At 40.3% G+C, this 21,100-nt stretch overlaps 2 protein-coding genes across 3 annotated transcripts in view; both read left to right on the top strand.

The window, feature by feature from the left end:
* LOC139916118 (B-type lectin plumieribetin-like) overlaps positions 1-21,100 on the top strand; it is a 209,926-nt gene that overhangs the window by 145,725 nt on the left and 43,101 nt on the right. The gene's annotated exons all lie outside the window — the stretch shown is intronic.
* Positions 9,778-15,591, top strand: LOC144542332 (galactose-specific lectin nattectin-like). Of its 2 annotated transcripts, none has more exons than XM_078288500.1 (7): positions 9,778-9,837; positions 12,017-12,082; positions 12,723-12,744; positions 13,499-13,593; positions 14,169-14,303; positions 14,582-14,690; positions 14,940-15,591. In XM_078288500.1, the coding sequence occupies exons 2-7, from the start codon at positions 12,017-12,019 to the stop codon at positions 15,002-15,004; spliced, it is 492 nt and encodes a 163-aa protein (XP_078144626.1). In that variant the 5' UTR covers positions 9,778-9,837; the 3' UTR covers positions 15,005-15,591. The 2 variants fall into 2 exon arrangements, with proteins under 2 accessions (XP_078144626.1, XP_078144625.1); XM_078288499.1 differs by having other exon boundaries at positions 9,790-9,837; positions 13,496-13,593.

The raw sequence follows: 21,100 nt of genomic DNA, 5'->3' as shown, positions 1-21,100 counted from the left end.
GCTATGTTTCACCCGTTTCAACTGAAACGGGCCCCGCACTCCCAAAGGGCCCCCGACTGACATGCAAGCATTGAATAATTCACCCACTTTTTATATATATATATATATATATGCATGAATAACAAGCTCTCCAGGCCTGACGTGAGCTGTCCACGGTGCTGAAAGAGCGCAAAGCGCAATTCATTGTAAACAACCAGTAGTTTCAGACACTTTTCATTCCCAAACAAAATATGGCATTGCTTTTGTTGTTAATTTAATTTGAGGGAATTGTTTAAGCTGTTTTTATGTCAGCTGATACATAACACATAGGCCTAGTGCTATTCAATGCAGACTAGTAGTTGCCGAGAAGGGCGAGGCTTCTCCTCATTCCAAAGCAAAAATGTCATTGTTTTAGTTTTAAATTGTTTGGTTTGTAATTGTTTGTTTGAATTGTTTGGATTATTTCTATGTTGAGCTGTCCATGATACTGAAAGTGCACATAGCATTTAAGTTGAAGTCCGAAAATATACCATTATTGACGCAAACCAACTTGAATCCTTTTATGTTTGTTTTTTTTCGCACATTAGCTCTTGAAACGGGCCCCCCAGATTCTTAATGGAAAGTTCCTGTCTCCCTGAATTTTTTATTATATAAGAAAGTAAGCAGTCAATATAATACATAATGACTCCCTCAACTAATTTTAAGGGGATTTTGCAAGAATTAAGGGGTGAATTAATGTAAATTAATGTAAATGTAAGGTTATTTTAAGGGATTAATGTATGTGATGTGATTATCTAATATCGTAGATATCCAACTTCTGTAATTTATCTATTTATAGCTAACCCAAAGCTAACTAGCTAATGTTATGCTTGCTAGCTAAGCTGGTAAACTGTTGACATCTTCAAACAATTCCAGTGTTTCTGCTTCATTCACTGCCGCCGCAAATGCAGCAAGTTAATTGTTGAAAGACTGATGTGCAGCTGACAATAGCCAATTTATGCCTTGTACCCTGACTATCAGGAGTACTGCCTAGGGCCTCTAGCCTACATGAGTCAATACGTTACAGGAGTCAGGAGTTTATTTCAAGATTGCAAGTTTTGTGACAAGTTAATTACTTTAACTCAGTCTTTCATAAGTAATTATTAAAAAAAACACCAAGAGAAGATGAAGATAAGGGGAACTACGGTAGGTCACTGTGCATTTGGCAGTTTTTTGCAGGTGCAGATAAATGCACACACATGATGATGTTTTAAGCCTCGTACACAATTGATGTACGCTAGTTACATTGGCTCCGCCAGAAATCATTCAAGTCAATGGAGGACCGCTGTAATGGAGTAGAAAAGCAATGCCCCCTAGTAGACAGCGGATCCGTTAACAACAGAGTGACGGGTACTTCGTAAAAAATGTTTTTTAAAATGAAAAATTTCAAACTTCGCGTTGGCTGATGGTTGGCATAGCAACTAGCAAACAATGCATGTTTTCAATAAATGAATCGTTTTTAATACATATTTTATTATTTGACTTTTTATTAAAAGACGTTTGTAGTGACGATCTTTAACATAAATAAAATATTGTGATTATTATTTTCGATGAATATCACTCCTTTTTTTTGGTGCTAGTTTTGGTAAATAACCGGCCTTTATAAGACAGATTCCTTTCTAGAGCAAGCTAGAGCTACTATTGATAGTTTGGTACCTCGCTATCTTAGCTCTAGGTAGCTAGCACTAGTTTGCTAGCCCAAACAGAGGCGCTCTGGGCGCTCCTCCATCTTCCGTCATCTTCCGTCAAGATACACTATGCAGTACGAACCATTGGGTGGCGAGACTGCATTGAGAATTCAGGCACGTCAAATTGACAGATGAATTGTGTACAAGGCGTTAGGGTAATAGGGATACCAACAATTATCGTAATAATGTATTTTTTTAAACTGAACAAAAATATAAAAGCAACATGCAACAATTTTCAAGATTTTACTTGGTTACTGTTCATATGAGAAAATCATTTGAGAGAAATTCTGGGCAAAGGAGAAATGCTCAGTAACAGTGATGTAAACAAACTTGTACAGAAGATTAGAGAAAAATAAGCTTTTTATGGAAAATTAATGAGAGTTCGAGAGCCTGGCTACTGCTCTGGGTTAGAAACTGTTTTTTTAGCCTGGTTGTGCGTGCCTGTATGAGTCTGTAGCGTTTGCCCAATGGCAGGGTGACAAACAGGTGATGCCCGGGGTGAGTTGGGTCCCCGGTGATGCTGCGGGCCTTCCTGAGGAGGCGGCTTAGGTAGAGCTCCTCCAGGTCCGGGAGCTCTGTCCCGATGATCCGCTGTGCCGTCTTCACTACTCGCTGCAGGTCCTTTCTGTCAGAAACAGTGCAGCTGGCATACCACACTGTAGAACAGTAGGGGAGGATACTCTCCATGGTGCAGCCGTAGAAATTGACCAGTAGCTGCTGAGATAGGTGGGCTTTCTTCAGCTTTCTTAGAAAGAAAAGACGCTGTTGGGCCTTTTTCACAAGGTGAGAGGTGTTCAGCGACCATGAGAAGTCCTCTATAATATGGACCCCAAGAAACTTAAAACTAGTCACCCACTCCACCTCCTCCCCCTGTGTTTACAGTGCAGGGTGCTCTGTCCTTCTAGACTTCGGGAAGTCTATGCTTAGTTCCTTTGTCCTTTTGGTGTTCAAGGACAGGTTGTTTTCTGAGCACCACTCTGCTAGATTCTGTACTTCCTCTCTGTAGGCTGTCTCGTCGTCGTTTGAGATCAACCCCACTACATCTGCTTGATGTGGGCCAGTACTAATCTCTCGAAACACTTCATTATTACAGGAGTGAGGGCAACCGGCCGAAAGTCATTTAAACATTGTGCTGCTGATGACTTAGGCACCGGGACAATGGTTGCAGTCTTTAGGCAGGTGGGGACTACAGCCTGAGTTAGTGAGAGGTTAAAAATGCTGGTAAAAACCTCTGCAAGTTGGTCAGCACAGACCTTGAGTACATGACCTGAAACTCCATCTGGCCCAGCCGCTTTGTTGGTGTCAATCCTGCATAACACACTCTTGACTTGGTATGGCTGTAGGGTGAGTGGCTGCTCGCCCTCAGATGGTATGGCTTTAATGGCGGGTTCATTGTTGTGACTGTCAAAACAAGCAAAGAATGTATTTAGCTCATCGGGAAGGGAGATGTGATGTTGGTTGGGGGGAGGCTGTGATTATTTTTGTAGTCTGTCATGGTTTTGATACCTTGCCAACTTGGTTGTTCAACCATGGTTTCTGGTTAGGAAACACTTAAATGTTCTTGTATGATGTGGCATTGTCAGTACAGAAGTTTATATACAGTATGATAAGACAGTGAGGGTGTATTCCTCAATGTTTGTGTCTTGTGCAAATAGGTCTCAGTTTGTATCTTCAAAGCAGTCTTGAAGTTTTGATGTGGCTTCCTCAGTCCAAATTGGCACTGTCCTGATGGGTTTACTTCTGCTGATAAGGGGCTTGTAGGCTGGGGTCAAAAACAGGGACAGATGATCTGATAATCCAAGGTGAGGAGAGGGGAAGGCCTTATATGCTCCTGAAATGTTGGTCCAATGCAGTGGTTCCCAAACTTTTTCTGTCAGGCCCCCCTTTTATGATATAGGAACATTTTCACGTCGGCTGCATTCACATTGCGAAGCGGTTTCCGCCTGAAATCCGCGACCCGCGACCTGCCTCGGTTTGTAAAAAGTGGCAGAAACGAAGCGGAGCAGTGACGCATTCTGCGCGGATCTTATCCGCTCAAGTTGAACTATTTTCAACACTTTGCGCGACCATCCGCGGTGGAAAAATCCGCGATCCGCCGCCGAGTCGGCGGTGACCGTGGAATCCGCTCCCTTCCATAGGAAATAATGGCGTTTTGAGGGGAAACTGCTCCATAATGTGAACGCAATGCGGGGGTGGTATTATGTCGAGCCCCCCTGTAGTTCCTCTGCCTTACCTGCTAATTCCACTGCAGTGTTGGGAATGTTGTGATTCAACCATGATTCCGATCATGACAGAGCTGTCCATCTTATGCGAGGTAATCCTCAGTCTAACCTCGTCAAGTTTATTAATAAGAGACTCGGCAGAGCAGGTCTGTGAGGGGCAGCTCTTAGCCTGGCCCATATCCCGGCTCTCTTGCCCCGCTTCTGCTTCCTATCCCTTCGCCGCCTACGTCACTTCCCTCCCGGGATGGTAGTCCCCGTGGGCTCCGGTTGGCGTACTGACTTCCCTGGGATGAAGTTCGGCACGTGAAGGGCATGTAGAGAACATGCTTCTCTTAAACTCAGCAGTTCCAGTTGACTATAAGATTTGTCTGCACCGACTATTTGAGTTACGAAATAAAATGCTCACCAAAACAACAAACAAGCTGCTTCTTGTGCTGGGACGCTACGAGTGCGCGCCGCCATCTTCGAAAAAGTTTGCAGGATATTTGCAGATAAAAGCTCATATTAAGGTACAAAAGGATACAACGTTTCCAGATTAGGAAACTAACAAACCGACAGGTAGCCATCAGCGCCACGTCACATCCAATGATATATGTCGTGTTGGATGTCTGCAACATCCAGCACACTAGCTAACACTCCTACATTCTATTATAAAATCAAATAAATATGTAAACATTTTCACAGTACTGCAGCAGACATACGTAACTTACGCAGTAACAAATGAATGACTACTCCACAAATAATCTTGCTAATGATTTTTTTTTTCCATTTATTTCTCAATTCTACAAATATGAGATTTTAAGTAGCCTATATAAGACTAAAGCACTGTAACAAATTTTCTTCTGATTTTCAACCCTGCGTGCACAACTTTTGATTAACTTTTCATTAATGCACTTGTGTCCCATATTCATAAACTCAACGGTAACAGCTTTGCGCCATGCTAACTTAACAGCGCGGTATTTTGAGCTCATTCATAAAAAATCTGCAGCGTTGTCTACCGGAGCTGTGTCCGTTTCCATGGCGTTGTCAGCAGCCATCCAGGTAAAAGCCAATGACAATCAACATGATTATGAGCAGTTACATATTCAATATCCATGTCAATGTATCCACACTACTTGACGTATCAGAGCAGCAAACTCAGTGCTTGTCATACCATATTGTCAGAGAAAGGTGGGAGGTGCAGAAAATCACAAAAATATTTGGAATGTTCCGTCTGCGACCAGATCAGCTGCCCACTTAGAAACAACTTAGAGTGTCAACATGCATAAACTGGAAACTGGATCTGTGATAATATTGTGGAAATCCTTGCCGTTTTCATCAGTGTAAAGCATAGGCATGTGTCTGTTGTCATCTCTACATCTCTAATGTCATCTCTAAAAGATAGATCTATATGTGTAGTGCTGCCACGCAGGAAAGCCCAACCTGTCAGTGATGTGCCACAATATTCTAAACAAGTGTTTTCCATGGCAATGGTATTATAACAGTATTCCACTATGCAAAACTGTCAAGAACAGCAAGTTGAAAATATTAATTCAGGATTGTTCAAAAAGCTATTTTTCATATGTTTTCGGTCAGAATAACGCCTAATGACACTATATGATTGCAAAATATTCTTAGTATTAAAACCTACTTTCATACAGTGTTTGAAGTAAACATTTAACTTTGCTTGGTTAGATGAGGTGGTATTTTTTGCGCTATGGTGTGCCTTTATGAATTGCAATTTTATAAATCTGATAATATTTCGCAATTTTACTAAGAATGACGGTCGATTCTGACAAAAATCTTGTTTTTGCAAAGACAATATGTTGGTTTAGGGAGTGATTTCAGCAAATCTATTCTGCCTAAACGCCAATGAAAAAACGATGCACGAACAGTTCAAACTGTAGTCCTGCCTGCAAAGGCTCTGATTGGCTTGATTGTTTTGCCGAGCTAGAACAAGCCGTTGGCAAAAGCAACATCAGACTTTCTGAATCACTTGACAAAATCTGAAAAGTGGGCGGGATGTGATTCAGGAGTCTGGAACCAGGCTAGGCTATGGTAGGAAATAAACTGAATTGCTGTCGGCCTGTCTTCAATTTACCATGGCCTACAGGTTATGCTATTTAATATTGGTCACCATTTGATAGTGTAGGCTATCCAAGGTATCAACATTAGGCTATGACTATGTTGTAATATTTTACTATGCAATAAACACCATATGCATATACTTTGCTAGAGTGTTTGCCTTTTTACGCAATTAGTAGTAAAAGGGTAGAATTCATTCACACTGTTCAATTGAATTTCCTTTATTGACCATTTTGTTTACATGCAGAGCAATTTTCAGAGTAAAGTTTTTTTCTGTCCTACTGTTGCACCCAACAGTGTTTTCATTAATTCTATGACATTGCTAACACTAATCCAAGGTCTCCTGAAAAAACAAGGTATAATATACATGATTTGCAACTAGCTGGGCGTGCTTTCAAGTGTATATAACCTAGGGCTGCACGATATTGGAAAAACTGACATTGCAATATTTTTTTTTCTGCGATATATATTGCGATATGAAAAAATACAGGAATTTTCACCAAATGACTTGAATAGCTCTATCAAGCCCTGCCCCTTTAAGAAGGTGGCCTTGTGGGTAACCTGCGCGGGTGACGTAGTAGGAAGTGAGTGTGTTTTTAGCTGCAGCCAGAGTGAGTTGCAGGATGCTAAGTGAGTAAAGTTAGCATAGTTAGCGGGAAAAGAGCTTAGAACGTCACCGAGAGGCCGTGCATTATGTTCGCTGCTGTACAGAAATAAAGTGCCAGTTCTCCACTGCAGATTTGGTCCGAACTCTTAGTAAAAAGCTTGTTACCAGCTACGAGCCAGGCTAAGCTAAAATAGGCTAGCACAACACCAGAGGCTTCCCAACTACGGTTCGGAGCCGCGAAAGCTGGCTCGCGAAACATACGATACTCTTATAACAAACCCTTAAATCGGAGTAAATTATGTTATATCAGACAGACTTCTCTTGTAGATTAGTCATGGAAAATGAGAACCGCGCGAGTTTTCCTTTTGTATCAAGCAGCAAAAAAGTTGTAGCATGACGTGTTTGAGTTAATTTGCCTTACTTGACATCGCACGTCCTGCGATGTGACTATTGCGCATGCGCACATCGCGATGACGATGCTGAAACGATATATCGTGCAGCCCTAATATAACCTGTCTTTCTCCTTTGATTGCCTTGCGGCCAACCCCTCGTGCACAACCATTTCCAATCCCTCTCTCGCCGGGCAACTCCAAAGCCCTTGCTCGCGGCCATCTCCAAACCTTTGCTTATGACCCTTCGAATCTCTCCTGCGCGACCCTTCCTCCAAACACTCGCTCACGACCACTTCCACCTATCTCTTGCGAGTATCGTTCCGCTTTTGTCTGATTTTTTAGCTGAACCATTTACGCCTAACACAACTGTATTACCTGCCATTGCTTCAATAAAATAGTTAAATAAAATAAAATAGCTTCAGTACGGAATATTAACATCATTGGTTTACAGTTTTTCTCAATTGCTTTGGCACAATTCTCAAATGATAATGAATATTTTCAAAACAACATGTGCAAACCTCCAAACCACTGGGCACTTGTTCACAACAGATTTGAATTTCTCATTCTTTTAATCAAATTGCAAATGTTTTAGCACATCTATGCAAATGAGTAAGTACAATTGTCTACAATTTGCACAATTACCAATTGAATATATCTTGCTGATCAAAACTGATTATGTTGCTTCTCAGTTGAATAGTTGTACTGTCCAAAACATGTATGAATTATTTCATTGTGTAAGTCATCACATGCACAATAGTCCATTCAATTGTCAAAATCTGTCAGGCATATATACCATGAATATCATTATGATAATATGGATTTTTTGTAACGTCCGCTAAATTGGTAAATTGCCTGTCCTTCTGCATGGAGGTGGAAGGTGTATGATCATCGGTCTCAAGACCAAAGGTCTCTGCTTGCTGCAATGGATGCTGCTTGTGATGACATCACAGCAGAACACTGCAGGGGATGGTTGCGGCATGCAAGAAGATTTTTCCCCCGTTGCATCGCAAGGGAAAATATCAGGTGTGATGTCGATGAAAATCTATGGCCAGACAGACAGGAGCGTCAGGACATTCAGTGAGGTGGAGTCTTTAGTGTAGCACTCCAGCTTTACTGTATTACAGTGTTAGGCTATACATTATTTTCCTTTTTTTTGTATTGATGTATTTTTGTATTATATTGTGCTGTGTAAGTTTTCTTTTTACTGTGGTGTAAGACTTTACCTAAATAAAAATACAGTAACAATTTCCATGGAAATGTGAGTGCAATGTGTAATGTAAAACCTTGTACTGTTGAAATTGGCATCTAAATAGTATTCAGTTTGATACACAATAGCATTCAGTTAGCTAGACAAAAATAACATTCTAGTACAGTAAACATTCAGTATCAATGAAAAAATTGGACAAGACTGAAATGTGGATATAAGGAACATTTCCAGGGTCCACTGCCATACTGACAAAACATCTAAACATTTTGACCACCATTGTTTACACAATGCCAAAGGAACTTTTCATTTTGAGGGCATTGACTTTTTATATGAGACAATAACTTTGTTTTGAAGCATGAGTTAAATGTTTTGAGTTATGACCTTTTGCAGGTGAGCTATGGTGTTGTGCTGTACCATATAAGCTATTTTGACAAATGCACCTAGAGCTTTGAGAATGTTAACACTGTTTCAAGAAATGAGCCAAAGCCATTGAGAGAAAAACTGTAACTGTTTTGTAGCAGAAAAAAGGATGAAACTGGCCTATGGTGGATTTTGTCACCACATCTAAAATAATTGAAATCCTTGAACAAATCCACCTTTTTTATTTACTTTATTTAGCCTTTATTTTTATTTATTTATTTTTTTACCAGGAAGTCCCATTGGGATTCAAAATCTCTTTTCCAAGGGAGACCTGGCCAATAAATGGCAGCAGGGGTTACACAATAAAACATACAAAACAGTACACAAAAAGAAAAATACAAAAATATGTACAATAAAAAAAGGTAAATAAAGAGGAGAAGAAACAGAAACAGGAGCACACATCTTGCATAAGACTGTGGATAATTTGTTTGAACTGATTTAGGGGAATAAAATGGCTGAGCTGGAGCTTTGACTGGTAGTTGTTCCAGGACCAGGGTGCAAAATAATCAAATGCCTTTTCACCAAAAACAGTTCTGATTGTGGGAACTTTAAGAAGAAGGATTGTGATCTTAGACTGTAGGCAAAGTCTCTCTGTATGCTTATTTGTCATGATATTGTTTTACTTCTAAGGAACATCCTGGTCAGGTTGTTATCAGTAGCACATTTAAATCATGTGTAAATACACAGGACATGATGTGCCAAAATCCAAGGTGAGCATTCATATAGAGGCCCAATGCAGAGCGGCAGAATGATATGATATAATACCATGCAAATGAGTACCATAGAAAACCCTTGAACAAATCCCTCTGTATGCTTATTTGTCATGACATTGTTTAACTTCTAAGGAACATCCTGGTCATCCTGGTCAGTAGCACACTGAAAGCATATGTAAATCTTGCTAAAGCAGTCACGCCACAGGATAGCATCACTCAACACTAGTAGTACATCCTTGTATGTAATTATAAATCATGCGTTGTAACTGTATTTACTCAAGGCAGTACCGACTGTCTTAAAATAATTCATCGATGCCCTGTGGCAACAGATGAATTATTTTAATTATTTGTGTTGGTACTGTCTTGAGTAGAAGACGGCAGATTGCCAGTTCTTGACCCAAGGCACCCAGAGAAGGTATATAAAGACTGTGTTTCCTTTTCCATGACAATCTGCTACCTGCTGCTGTTAGTCTAACCTCATTAGATCAACTGTCATCAGAACAAAGGTAAGATTTTAAAGGATACTTCTCACCTGGCATCATCAACTGTTTTTATGCATCGCTACAGTAAAGATTCTTGTTCTATTGATTGATTTTTAGCCTATAGTCAGTGTTCACTTCAAGGGAAGTTCAATCAAAATTTTTAAACTCGCTTTTTCCGAATTGTTTTATTCTTATTATTTAATTATTATTATTTTATTATTATTATTATTATTATTTAATTAATTATTATTATTATTGTCTCTGTTGGCTTTTGTTGTTTTGTGTCTTTTTATGCTATTTCTTTTTTATTTATTTTATGTCATTGTTTTAATCTTATCGGTGTTCAGCACTTTTATTATTTTTATTACAAAAAACCAAACGGAGGTTCGGTTGATTGTAAGGAGTACAAAGGTCAGGACCACAGTGTCCGTACCATATTCCTGTGACCTGGGGCGTAATTTCCACTGGGGACAGGGGGGACATGTCCCCCCCTCTTTTCAAAATCCTGTTTGTGTCCCCCCCACTTTTTTAACCGCAAAAATCGTGCTTAATACGCTACCATTTGGCCAGCCGTCAGATTCTGGCTGAGAATGTGAATTGAGCTGCTGATTGTAAGGCCCTCATATACTCCAAAAAATTGCCACGGACGAGTAACGGACACGGACAGCCTGCCTACGCGGTTCTATAGTACATTTTGGCGTCTGTGGACCAGCATCGCCAACTTGGCGACTTTGTCGCTAGACTTAGCCACTTTTCAGACCCCCTGGGGACTTTATTTCTCAAAAGTGACTAGCGACAAATCTGGTGACTTTTTCTGACCATGGGAAGCAATGTTAATGTGTTGAATCCCAAAGCATTTGGCAATAAATTGGTTCGGCTGATGCCGGTTTTCTCTACTTGCTTGTCTAATCCAGAGAGGTCTGATGGTCACAGCGCTTCCCACACAGCGTAGCCCCCCTCCCTCCGCTGAGAGCAGGGACTGTAGGTTAGGGTCCACTTGTAATTGCTACCGGCGTACGCCGAAACTGGCCCGGGTGGGCGGAGTCAGCACTTATATTAAAACGGGCTATGCCGCGGCGTGCATAACAAGTACAGCATTATATATTGATATGCAAATTATCGCATGACATCTGGCAACTTCTAGCGACTTTCTGAGCAGTATAGTATTGATAGTGTGTGACTTCTAAAAAACTTCTAAAAAAAAGTTTCATATTCTTTGATACATTTTGTATATGTTTGTTGTGATTGAAGTTGCAAATGACACATTATCTATCGATAGTGCCACAATAATGTACCATAGATCTGTCAGTCCTATTCTTCAAAATATATATATATCCACAAAATCCACTTATATTAAAACGGGCTCGTTATGCACGCTGCGGCGTGCGTGCATAACGAGCCCGTTTTAATATAAGTGCTGACTCCGCCCACCCAGGCTAGTTTCGGTGTACACCAGTAGAAATTACAAGTGGACCCTATCCTACAGTCCCTGCTCTCAGCGGAGGGAGGGGGGCTACGCTGTGTGGGAAGCGCTGTGACCATCAGACCTCTCTGGATTAGACAAGCAAGTAGAGAAAACCGGCATCAACCGTACCAATTTATTGCCAAATGCTTTGGGATTCAACACATTAACATTGCTTCCCATGGTCAGAAAAAGTCGCCAGATTTGTCGCTAGTCGCTTTTGAGAAATAAAGTCGCCAGGGGGGTCTGAAAAGTCCCCAAGTAGGCAACACTGCTTTGTATACTCGCGGTCTCGCGCAGTCGATTCTACCACACAGCCTGCTTCAAATATTTAGAGCTTGGTTCATCACCAGCCATATTGGCTAGTAACTTTACAATGTTACCCGCCACAGTAAATTTTTACCTGCATTTGGCGGGTTGGCGGGTGTTAATTTCAAGCCCTGGTTACCTGACTGACTGACTGACTGACTGACTGACTGACTGACTGCCTGACTGCCTGACCTGAATTTGCCATGTGATGCCCTCGGCTGCGCCGTGAGAAAAAGAACTAACAGAGGATGGAAATTTTTTGTGAGCAGTTAGAGCGAATACACTGAAAACAGAAGCCACCGCCTAAAAGTTGAATTCCTAAAAGTGGAAGTCCACTTTAACTCATTCACGCTTACATAAACTCATTGTAAGCTGTTCTGGATAAGACCATGCATATGCAGTATATTTACCTTGTCTAATATCTTTCCACAGATGGCATCAGGTTTTCATTTTGTGATGGTCCTCTGTTTGACCAGCGGATTGGCTGTTGGACGGCGTGTAAGTGAAATCTACAGAAATATTATTTTCAATATTTCTTTTTATATATATATATATATATATATATATATATATATTTGGCCCCATTAACACCGCCCTGACCAAATGTCACATTTTTAATATTACTAAAATGACATTAAAAACAAAATAAATACTATGAGAGGAATATGAGAGCCTATTCTCTTTTTTTGTGGCACCTGCACTGTATTTACTCTCCATGTTCTGTCTTCTCTTCCAACTAGTGCGGTAGAAAATTATGGAGTCAGATCAGTCTCAATAGGAATGAATGCACACAGAAGGATTCACAAATGTATTTAGGGATTTATATAAATGTAAAAAAAACATCCACATATAAAACAATAAGGTTCACAAATGTATTTCTGATGTACACACAAATATTTCTTGTTTTAAATAAATGTAGTAGAAATCCACAAATATAAATATTTGCAATTTTCATCAAAAACATATTTGGGTGTTGTTACATTTATATACAAACTGTTGAATCTGCATTTACAAACTGTAATCTATATAAAATATGTACTGTATTAATAATACTCTTAAGCTAGAATACTGCTAAAAGAGCAAATTGATTGATTTGAAGTTGATTTCATTGCTGAGAATGTGTTCTTTGTGTTCACAGGACTGCAAAGTCACCTTGGCAGGTTGGTACCTCTAACTGTTATTTGTTCTTAGATTGTTTTAGTTGTATTTATTTTTCTCAGGTGGTCAGTCATTAGCTTGATGGCCTTTCCAAATGCAACAGAAAATGTCCATTTTGAAGTGATATTATTTAATTTGTTCTGTATTTTTCAACCCTCTCGTGGGACCAAATGAAACTATGACTATTTTAACTGAAACAAAACATCTAATGATCTCCATATGTGACAGAGCAAAAAATGAGAATTATGCAGGTGCATGCTCAAAGTACACTAGTTGGCACTTTATGACTCTGGACTAAAAAGGTGGACAGCTTCTATATGTTGGTTTGTCTGTAAGGAGGACTGTTTTGGGAGACAATGGTCATAGACCTCCATTCATTTTGGGTGCTCATTCAGTTTCATTCAGTTTCCTCTTCTCATCAGTGGATGGTGCTATGTCCTCTGACTAAAATCATGAATATTAGTTATTTTTTGTGATGTTGTCAACAGTTTAGCCAAGATGCTGGGAATTACTGGAATTTGCGAATGTACAATTGAAATACTTGGGTTTGATACTTTAAGGTGTTATATTGGTCAGCTTCACAGACAAAACACGTGGCAAACTTGAAACTAGCTAGTTTTCACTCTTTCACAATAATTTGAACTCGTTTTTACTAACACTACAAATGAACAAATTTCACATAATTTTATGTGCACTCAAGTATTTGTTATCCAAGACTCTAATCTTTACTTTATCTTCTTTCTAACATTGGAGCAGAACAAGACATGCCTTGCTGTCCTTCTGGTTGGACCCTGCATGGCTCTCGCTGTTTCATCTTCCATCACAGTGCAAAGGCTTGGCTTGATGCAGAGGTACATGATGAAACAATAACGGTTATTCCTATCATGCTGTATTTCAGACAATGCTCTAATATAGTTTGTTGCTAACAGAATCCTTCAGAAAAAGAAGCACAAGTCTATTTCAAGTCTCCATAAACTGCATTAATATCAAATTTTATTATGCACATTGATACTGAGGACTGCTTGTACTTTAGAGTGATGTGACATTCACACTCAGGGTGGTTCGGATTGACTATGTGATTATGTTGGTTGATCAAAACATCTCAAACACACAGAAGATTATTTTTTAATAGGCTTCTATTGTTAGTTAAAAAAAAATCAATTTACTATATCCGAGGTTATTGACCTACAGGCCGGTACATATTGTGCATGTATGTTACCAACTCAGGCCATGTTGTCTTGTGTCATGCTTGTCTCTATCCCATTCTCTGTTTGTCTCTGTCTCTCTATCCTATTATTTGTTCATCCCTCTGTCCAACTCTTCCTTTCTCTCTGCATTTCTGTCTCATCCTACTCACTCCTTCTCTCTATCATTTTATCTCTCTACCTCCATCTTTTTCTTCATATCTTTACTTCTCCCCCATTAGCGTGTCTGTATTTCCCTCGGTGGGAATCTGGCCTCGATCCACAGTTTAGACGAGCACAACTTCCTCAGAGGGCTGATTAACAGAGTGACTGGCTCCTATACACAAGCCTGGATTGGGGGATTCGATGCGATAAAGGTGAGACATTTACTGGTACACAGGATTTGAAGCAACTATGCCTTGTGCTATTAGAGTGAGCACCAAGGAGGAATAACTTGTTACATAGAGAGAGTGACTACCCTACAGACTATACGTCCTAAGGGCTTTAATCAGGACTATATAATTCTATGTATCAACAAGCAGTCAATTAATGAGAAATTAACAATATCTTCATATATATATATATATATATATGAAACAAACAAGTAAGTAATCTGTAAGTGCTAATATTCTGAAAGTAATCTTTTTTTTTCCAGGAGGGTGTGTGGATGTGGACTGATGGCTCCAAGGTTGACTACACAAACTGGCATACGGGGGAACCGAACAACCTTAATGCAGAACACTGTCTGGAGATGAACTTCGGAGGTACAAAATGATTATTTCTTGACTTGCTGTGATTTTCATTAGGAAGCAATGAGGAAACCCACAAATCACTTCTCAACAATACTGATGATGGAAAGATCATCTTTTCCTTTTATACTTACAGGTGGTATATCCTTATATTGTTTTTTATATATATATTTAGTCTAGTCAAGAAAGTCTGGTGAAACACTTGTGGTGGAGGCCTCTAAAGTGCTGTTGTTTTTGTTTTTAATTTTTCATCTCTGCCTACAGGAAACCGTTGGAATGATCAGGGGTGCGACAGCAAGAGATCGTTTGTATGCTCCCAGGGCATGTGACGCCCCCCATCGCCCCCCCACTAACATCATGTGCTGTCATAACTACCATAACAATGTCACTTGCACCATGATGATGTCACTTCCACCATGATGATGTCAGGCCTTGATGGCATCAGTGCTGGAAGCTCTATTCACAATTTTGATTCACTTCCAATTCAATCAGTCAACAGAAATAGCACAGATCATCCATCAATACAGTGATACAGACTATGCCCATCCAAAGCCAGTTTTCAGTCTGTACAGATCTTACCAACACATTTCTCACTGGTCTGACTGTTAAAATACTAAACCATTAACCTAAACATAACTTCATAAAAACTATACATTTCTTAAAAATCAAAACTAAACTAAACTAGAAAACTCGAGAAAAGCACGAGTCTGAACACAAAAAAGGCAATACTATCATAACCTTGATACACATGTATACTTTGGGGTTCCGTGCTTTACTCAAACAAACCTCAGCAGCAGTGTACAATGTAGAAGCAGTGCTACAGTTTCTGTTGACCTCATTCTTGTTTCACAGCATTCTTGATTATTATTATCAATCAACCAATCAATCATAATCATCAATAAAAGACTAAGCAATATTGTCTGGTCCGAACTCACAATTTTTTGTTGTCTAAAGTGTTATATTTATTGCACAAAATCTATATTAAATCAAACTGTATGAGCTTAGCACATTTAATACTTTACATAAAAACAAAAAAGGCAATACATACAAACGTAGAGCAAACCCACCAGAAAAATAGGGTAACACTTTATTTGGGTAGTCCAATGTTGATAATCAACTAAGTGGAGGGGGGTGTCACAAACGTCACTAAGACATCGTAAAGAAGTTTGCGACAGTGTCTTTTTCCTAAATATCACACCAACTTGTTGACCTGTCTTCAAGGGGCAGGCAGTTCCACAGTTTTGGAGCCACAATATAAAAAGCATGGTCACCTCTTGTTTTAAAATGAGTCCATGGGACAACCAGGAGTTTGTGATTTGCAGATATAAGTCATCAATTGAAGTTTGAGGAGTCAGTAGTTCAGAAATGTCTATACTGGAGCAAAATCTGACTGGCTTGTACAAGGGGGTGTGTTTTATAGTTGGTGACTGTGGGGAAATGGCACGGTAATATAATTCCATTTTTTTACTGTGATTACTTCACACCCCCAAGTACCAGAATCACCATAAATACTAATAATTGCCACATCCTAGGAAAAGGAATTTACTGTGTATTTTATCTTTCTCCAGACCTCCGTCTCAAGCTCACGGAGGTCTGGAGAAATTCAAGCAAGACAGTTGGTTAGAAAAGGGCACAGACGCTGTGGGCTGTCATCATGCTTTAAAACAATAAAATTGCACTATGGCAGAGCATGGCATTCGTGATCACCTGTGTATTGTCCTATTAGCGTCTACTCCCGAAAACAACAGAACATTCCCCAGTCATTATTCGCTTCTTCCTCTGAACTTCGACCAGCATATGCAGCATCAATCCCTTTGGCCTTTAGAATGGCAACCTGTTCCACCATTTTTGGGATGAGAGGACACTGGCATGAGAGGACTACTATAACTACAGATTTCCCTCTCCCATGTAATGCATCACAGGCTGTCGGCCAGGTTTGATAAATCAAACTTTTACTGTAGCCAGTTGGTAATACGCCATTACATCCTTGTTGTGAGGAGAGTCTTCAAGCTAAGAAGCTGTAAAGGCTCAATCGACTCAATTTGATGTCAAGAGCATTCTTCTGACAGAACAGAAGCAAGTCTTAAGTTTAAGTTTTCATCCAGTTTTATCGTTAGCCAAACTAAAAAACAAAAATTGTTTCTACCAGGACAGAAAAACAAACCAGAGGTGCCGTTTCCGGGGCATGAGTTTTCAAACTGCAGTAAATTGCTGCAATAAAATGGTTAAACCAATGATGTGAGTGTTCCGTGCTGAAATGGAGCATAGCATAACTTCAGGCAGGACATGGTAGTTGCGCACTCACAGTAACATTGGCTCACACCAATCATCAACACGCTCATTTGACGGCCTATTTAAACCCCATACTCCATCTCTCAGTGTTGCTACACTGCTGCTGCTGCAGCTCTGCTCGCTGGTGTTGGTTAAGCTACCTCCACCTGCTTGATTCTGCTTATCGAACCACGCATCTGCTCCCAACTATGTCATGTAGTTTATCATGTATGTAAATGCAATAAACAGAAACAAACTCTGCTGCACCACTTTCAAGGTTCAAGGTTCTTTATTGTCACAAGCACCACAAAACAGCAAGATGCAGATAATGCTAGCTATGAAATTCTTGAGCCTAGAGCTAGCCACAACAATGTAGACAAAGTAAACAAATGCAGTATACAATGTAGTAATAAAATAGCAGTGCAAAATTAAAAGTGACCATCAGTAAGAAGTAATAAAAATATAGTGGCAGAGTACAATAACAATATAAAGTAGAATGTATGAATAGAATAAAATAAAATATATGTACACTTTTCAAAATATATGGGCGTATGAAATGGAATGAAGATGAAATGGCATGTGTTTCATGTGTATACTGTATGTACTTTAGATTATTGAGTCATCAGATAGGCCTACAGGAAATACCCCCAAGACCTGAGCCATTAATACCAAACACACAAGTATTACCTTCCATTGAAATAGTCAAACACAGGACAGTGTGTTTGTGGTTTTGTACCAAAAAAAAGCATGAAACTGGCCTGAGGGTGATTTTGTCACTACAACTAAAACAATTTTAACTAGGTGACATACCCCTTTAGCAAACCCCTCAGTATGCTTAGTCTAGTTATTGTTTAACTTCTGAAGAACATCCTGCTAGTGTTGTTATCAGAAACACATTGAAATCGTATAAATCTTCTTCATCTAAAGCAGGGGTTCTCAAAGTTTTGATGACTGAGGGCCAATTTAGGGACCCAACATTGGATTGAGGGCCGCCCAAGAAAAAACGGAACACAAAATAATTCCAAAACAAATCTTTTCTTTAATAGCCTATTCTAGACTAAAAGTCATGCCAATTATGAATCATGTGATAAATGTATGTTGTGTTTTCTGGAGGAGAAAAAATCCCATTTGTCCATTTGTAGATGTTTTAATGACAAAGGTGCATGTCTACAATTTATGCTTTGGAAATGGTTTGCAGCCAGTAATGTAAAATAAACACAATTTGTAGTTAATGAGGCTAAAACTTGCAAAACCACCAGTATGAGAAACCTTGTACACAAATTCCCTGGTCTTTTCTGCCCTACAGTCACAAGTGGGAAATGACACAATCCTGTGTGCAGTCATTTCAGTATATTAGTTCATGTCATTTGATTCATATCAGTTCATTCAGTTGTCTCAAAAGTGCCTTGCAAACACACACACAGAGAGAGCCTTGTGCTGGAGTGAGTGATATGCTGTTGATTTCCTGTCTTATCAGCAGGGACCTGATTGAGAACCAATTCCAGCTGCCCAAGCACCACAAGAAAACCTGCAGAGAGAGAGAGAGAGAGAGAGAGAGAGACAGACAGACAGACACACACACACACACAGACAGACACACACACAGACAGACAGACACACACACACACACACTGACACACACACACAGACAGGGAGAGAGAGACACTTTTAAAATAGAAGCTTACCAAATACCACAACATTCATCATCATCATCATCATTATTGTTGTTGTTGTTGTTGTTGTTGTTGTTATTATTATTAGGCTATTATTGCCTGTCATCAATAGGCTATTCATTAAGTCACATTGATTATGAATTTGTTACTACATCAACATACCGTTCCTTACTTCGAATGGGATTTATGGTGCTGTCTTCGGTTGGCCACAATTCCTTTGATGTCTGGTTCCATCTCTGTCGTTGCTATACGAAGGACAGCATGTAAATGGGCATCCGTCAGCCTGGATCTCAGCTTGGATTTGTTGATGGCCATGGTGGAGAAGGTTTTCTCACAAATGTATGTGCTTCTGAACATAGAGGCCATTCTGATGGCATGTTGGCGAAGTGCAGGGTTTGTAGATGGGGAAAGTCCTTTGCAGAACTCAATGAGATTCTTGTCTCGATATGCTGCTCTGGCCTCGGAGCTCTCCTGCAGGTCGATGAGCTCGAACTGCATTTCTGCGGGCTCTTCTTCAGGTGCACATGTGAAAGGATCTTGGAAGAGGTTGAATGACTTCTCGTGGTCCCTGAAGTCCGAGAAGTGGTGGCAGAATGGTCTAGAGGTGGTCTAGAGTAAATAAAAATCTGAATCTGAATCTGAATTCCTCTTGGAGTTTTTCTATGAGGTTGTGGTTCTTGTCTGAACGCAGGTGACGTAAAACATCATGTTCACCTGCGAGCGCCTTGCAGGCGGGAAAATGGGTTAGATCCCCCTCTTTGAGCTGTCCCTGTAGTAGTTGAAGTTTTCTCTGGAAAGCTTTGACGCTGTCAAACATTGTGGAAATGAGCTTCCCATGGCCCTGCAGCTTCACATTGAGATCGCTGAGAAAAGTATTCAGGTCAACAAGGAGCGCTAGGTCACAAAGCCATTCAGTGTCACTGAACTGTGGCAGATCTTGTCCTTTCGACTGCATGAACTCGAGAGCGATTTCTTTCCTCAAATTAAAAAAACGCTTCAGTGTGGCACCTCTGCTCAGTCACCGGACGGCAGTGAAGTATATGACATCACCAAATTCAGCCTGTGATTGCTCCAAAAAAGTTTTGAATTGACGGTGATTCAGACCTCTGGACTTTATGAAATTAAGTGTCTTGACAACAATGTCCATGACATGTTTCATTTCAAGCGTATGAGCAGCAAGGGCTTCTTGGTGAATTATGCAGTGATATTTGATTAGGTTCTCACCTCCGTTGTTGGCCACTTTGTCACAGAGCAACGAGACAGCACCCGCCTTTCTCCCGACCATCGCGGGTGCACCATCTGTTGTGACACCGACCATGGATGAAAGCTTCACATTGTATGCATCGAGACACACAGCATCACAAATGTCGATTCCCCTTGTTCTGTCTTTGATATTCTCCATGCTTAGCAGTTCCTTGACTATTTCAAAGTCCTCCGTGACCGTCCGAATGAAAATCAGCAATTCCGCAGTATCAGAAAGGTCTGTACTCTCATCCAGTGCTATAGAAAAAGCCCCCTTGCCCAGTCCCGCCACACGAAGTCCCAATTGTTCTTTGAGATCGTTGGCCAGATCTTCGATTCGTCGTGTCACTGTGTCATTCGACAAACTTATGTCACAGAACTTTGATTTTTGTTCAGGGCATACAATGTCAGCCACTTTCAAAATGCAGTCTCACACGAATTCTCCATCACTGAACGGCTTGCTCCGCCTGGCTATTTCTTGAGCTACCACATAGCTAGCCTGTGTTACAGCTTCACTGGATTTTGCCAGATTTGTGAAAACTGACTGCTGGGCAGTTAAGCCTCTTTGAAATTGTTCAAGCTTAGTTGTGCGCTCCTCGCCCGTGAACTTGTCGTACATTTTATGCTTGGTATCATAATGGCGTTTTATGTTAAACTCCTTGCGCATTGCATTCACCTGCTTGTAGATTAGGCACATCACTTTATCCGACCCGTGAGGTACAACGAAGTAAGCTTTGCTCCATTTCTCCTGAAACTTCCTTTTCTCCTCACTGACACAGCGTTTTTTGCACGATGGCCCCGGCTCCTCCATCTCGCTAACCGGCTAACGTACATAGCTGCAATGAAGACGTAATCTGTCTCGCGAGTAGGCATCTCGCGAGTCATACCATGGTTGCCATGCAACCATTCCTAACTTGACAGTTTAGCCCAGGGGGCGCAGTTTTACCCTTCTTAAAAGCAAAGTACTGTACTGTGTGATGTAGGTTGGTTTAAAACTGTATTACTGGAACCGGACCAAATATAACACATGCATTTCATCATGTCACCTTAACTCATTGCGGGCCACCAGAAATGTTCCCGAGGGCCGCAATTGGCCCACAGGCCACACTTTGAGAACCCATGATCTAAAGCAGTCAAGCCACAGGGTAGCATCACTCAACAGTAGTAGTATTGACATCCTTTTTGTATTTACATGTAATGTGTTATAACTGTATTTACTCAAGACAGTACCAACAGAAA

Source organism: Centroberyx gerrardi, chromosome 14 (genome assembly GCF_048128805.1).
Source record: "Centroberyx gerrardi isolate f3 chromosome 14, fCenGer3.hap1.cur.20231027, whole genome shotgun sequence".
Lineage (NCBI taxonomy): Eukaryota > Metazoa > Chordata > Actinopteri > Beryciformes > Berycidae > Centroberyx > Centroberyx gerrardi.
This window is presented reverse-complemented; position numbering and strand designations above follow the sequence as displayed.

Excerpts from the sequence above, each read along its gene's own strand:
- LOC144542332 (XM_078288499.1), top strand. The coding sequence starts at position 12,017 with ATGGCATCAGGTTTTCATTTTGTGATGGTCCTCTGTTTGACCAGCGGA. Across the intron at positions 14,304-14,581 it reads GGGGATTCGATGCGATAAAG|GAGGGTGTGTGGATGTGGAC; the intron begins GTGAGACATTTA and ends TTTTTTTTCCAG. Across the intron at positions 14,691-14,939 it reads TCTGGAGATGAACTTCGGAG|GAAACCGTTGGAATGATCAG; the intron begins GTACAAAATGAT and ends CTCTGCCTACAG.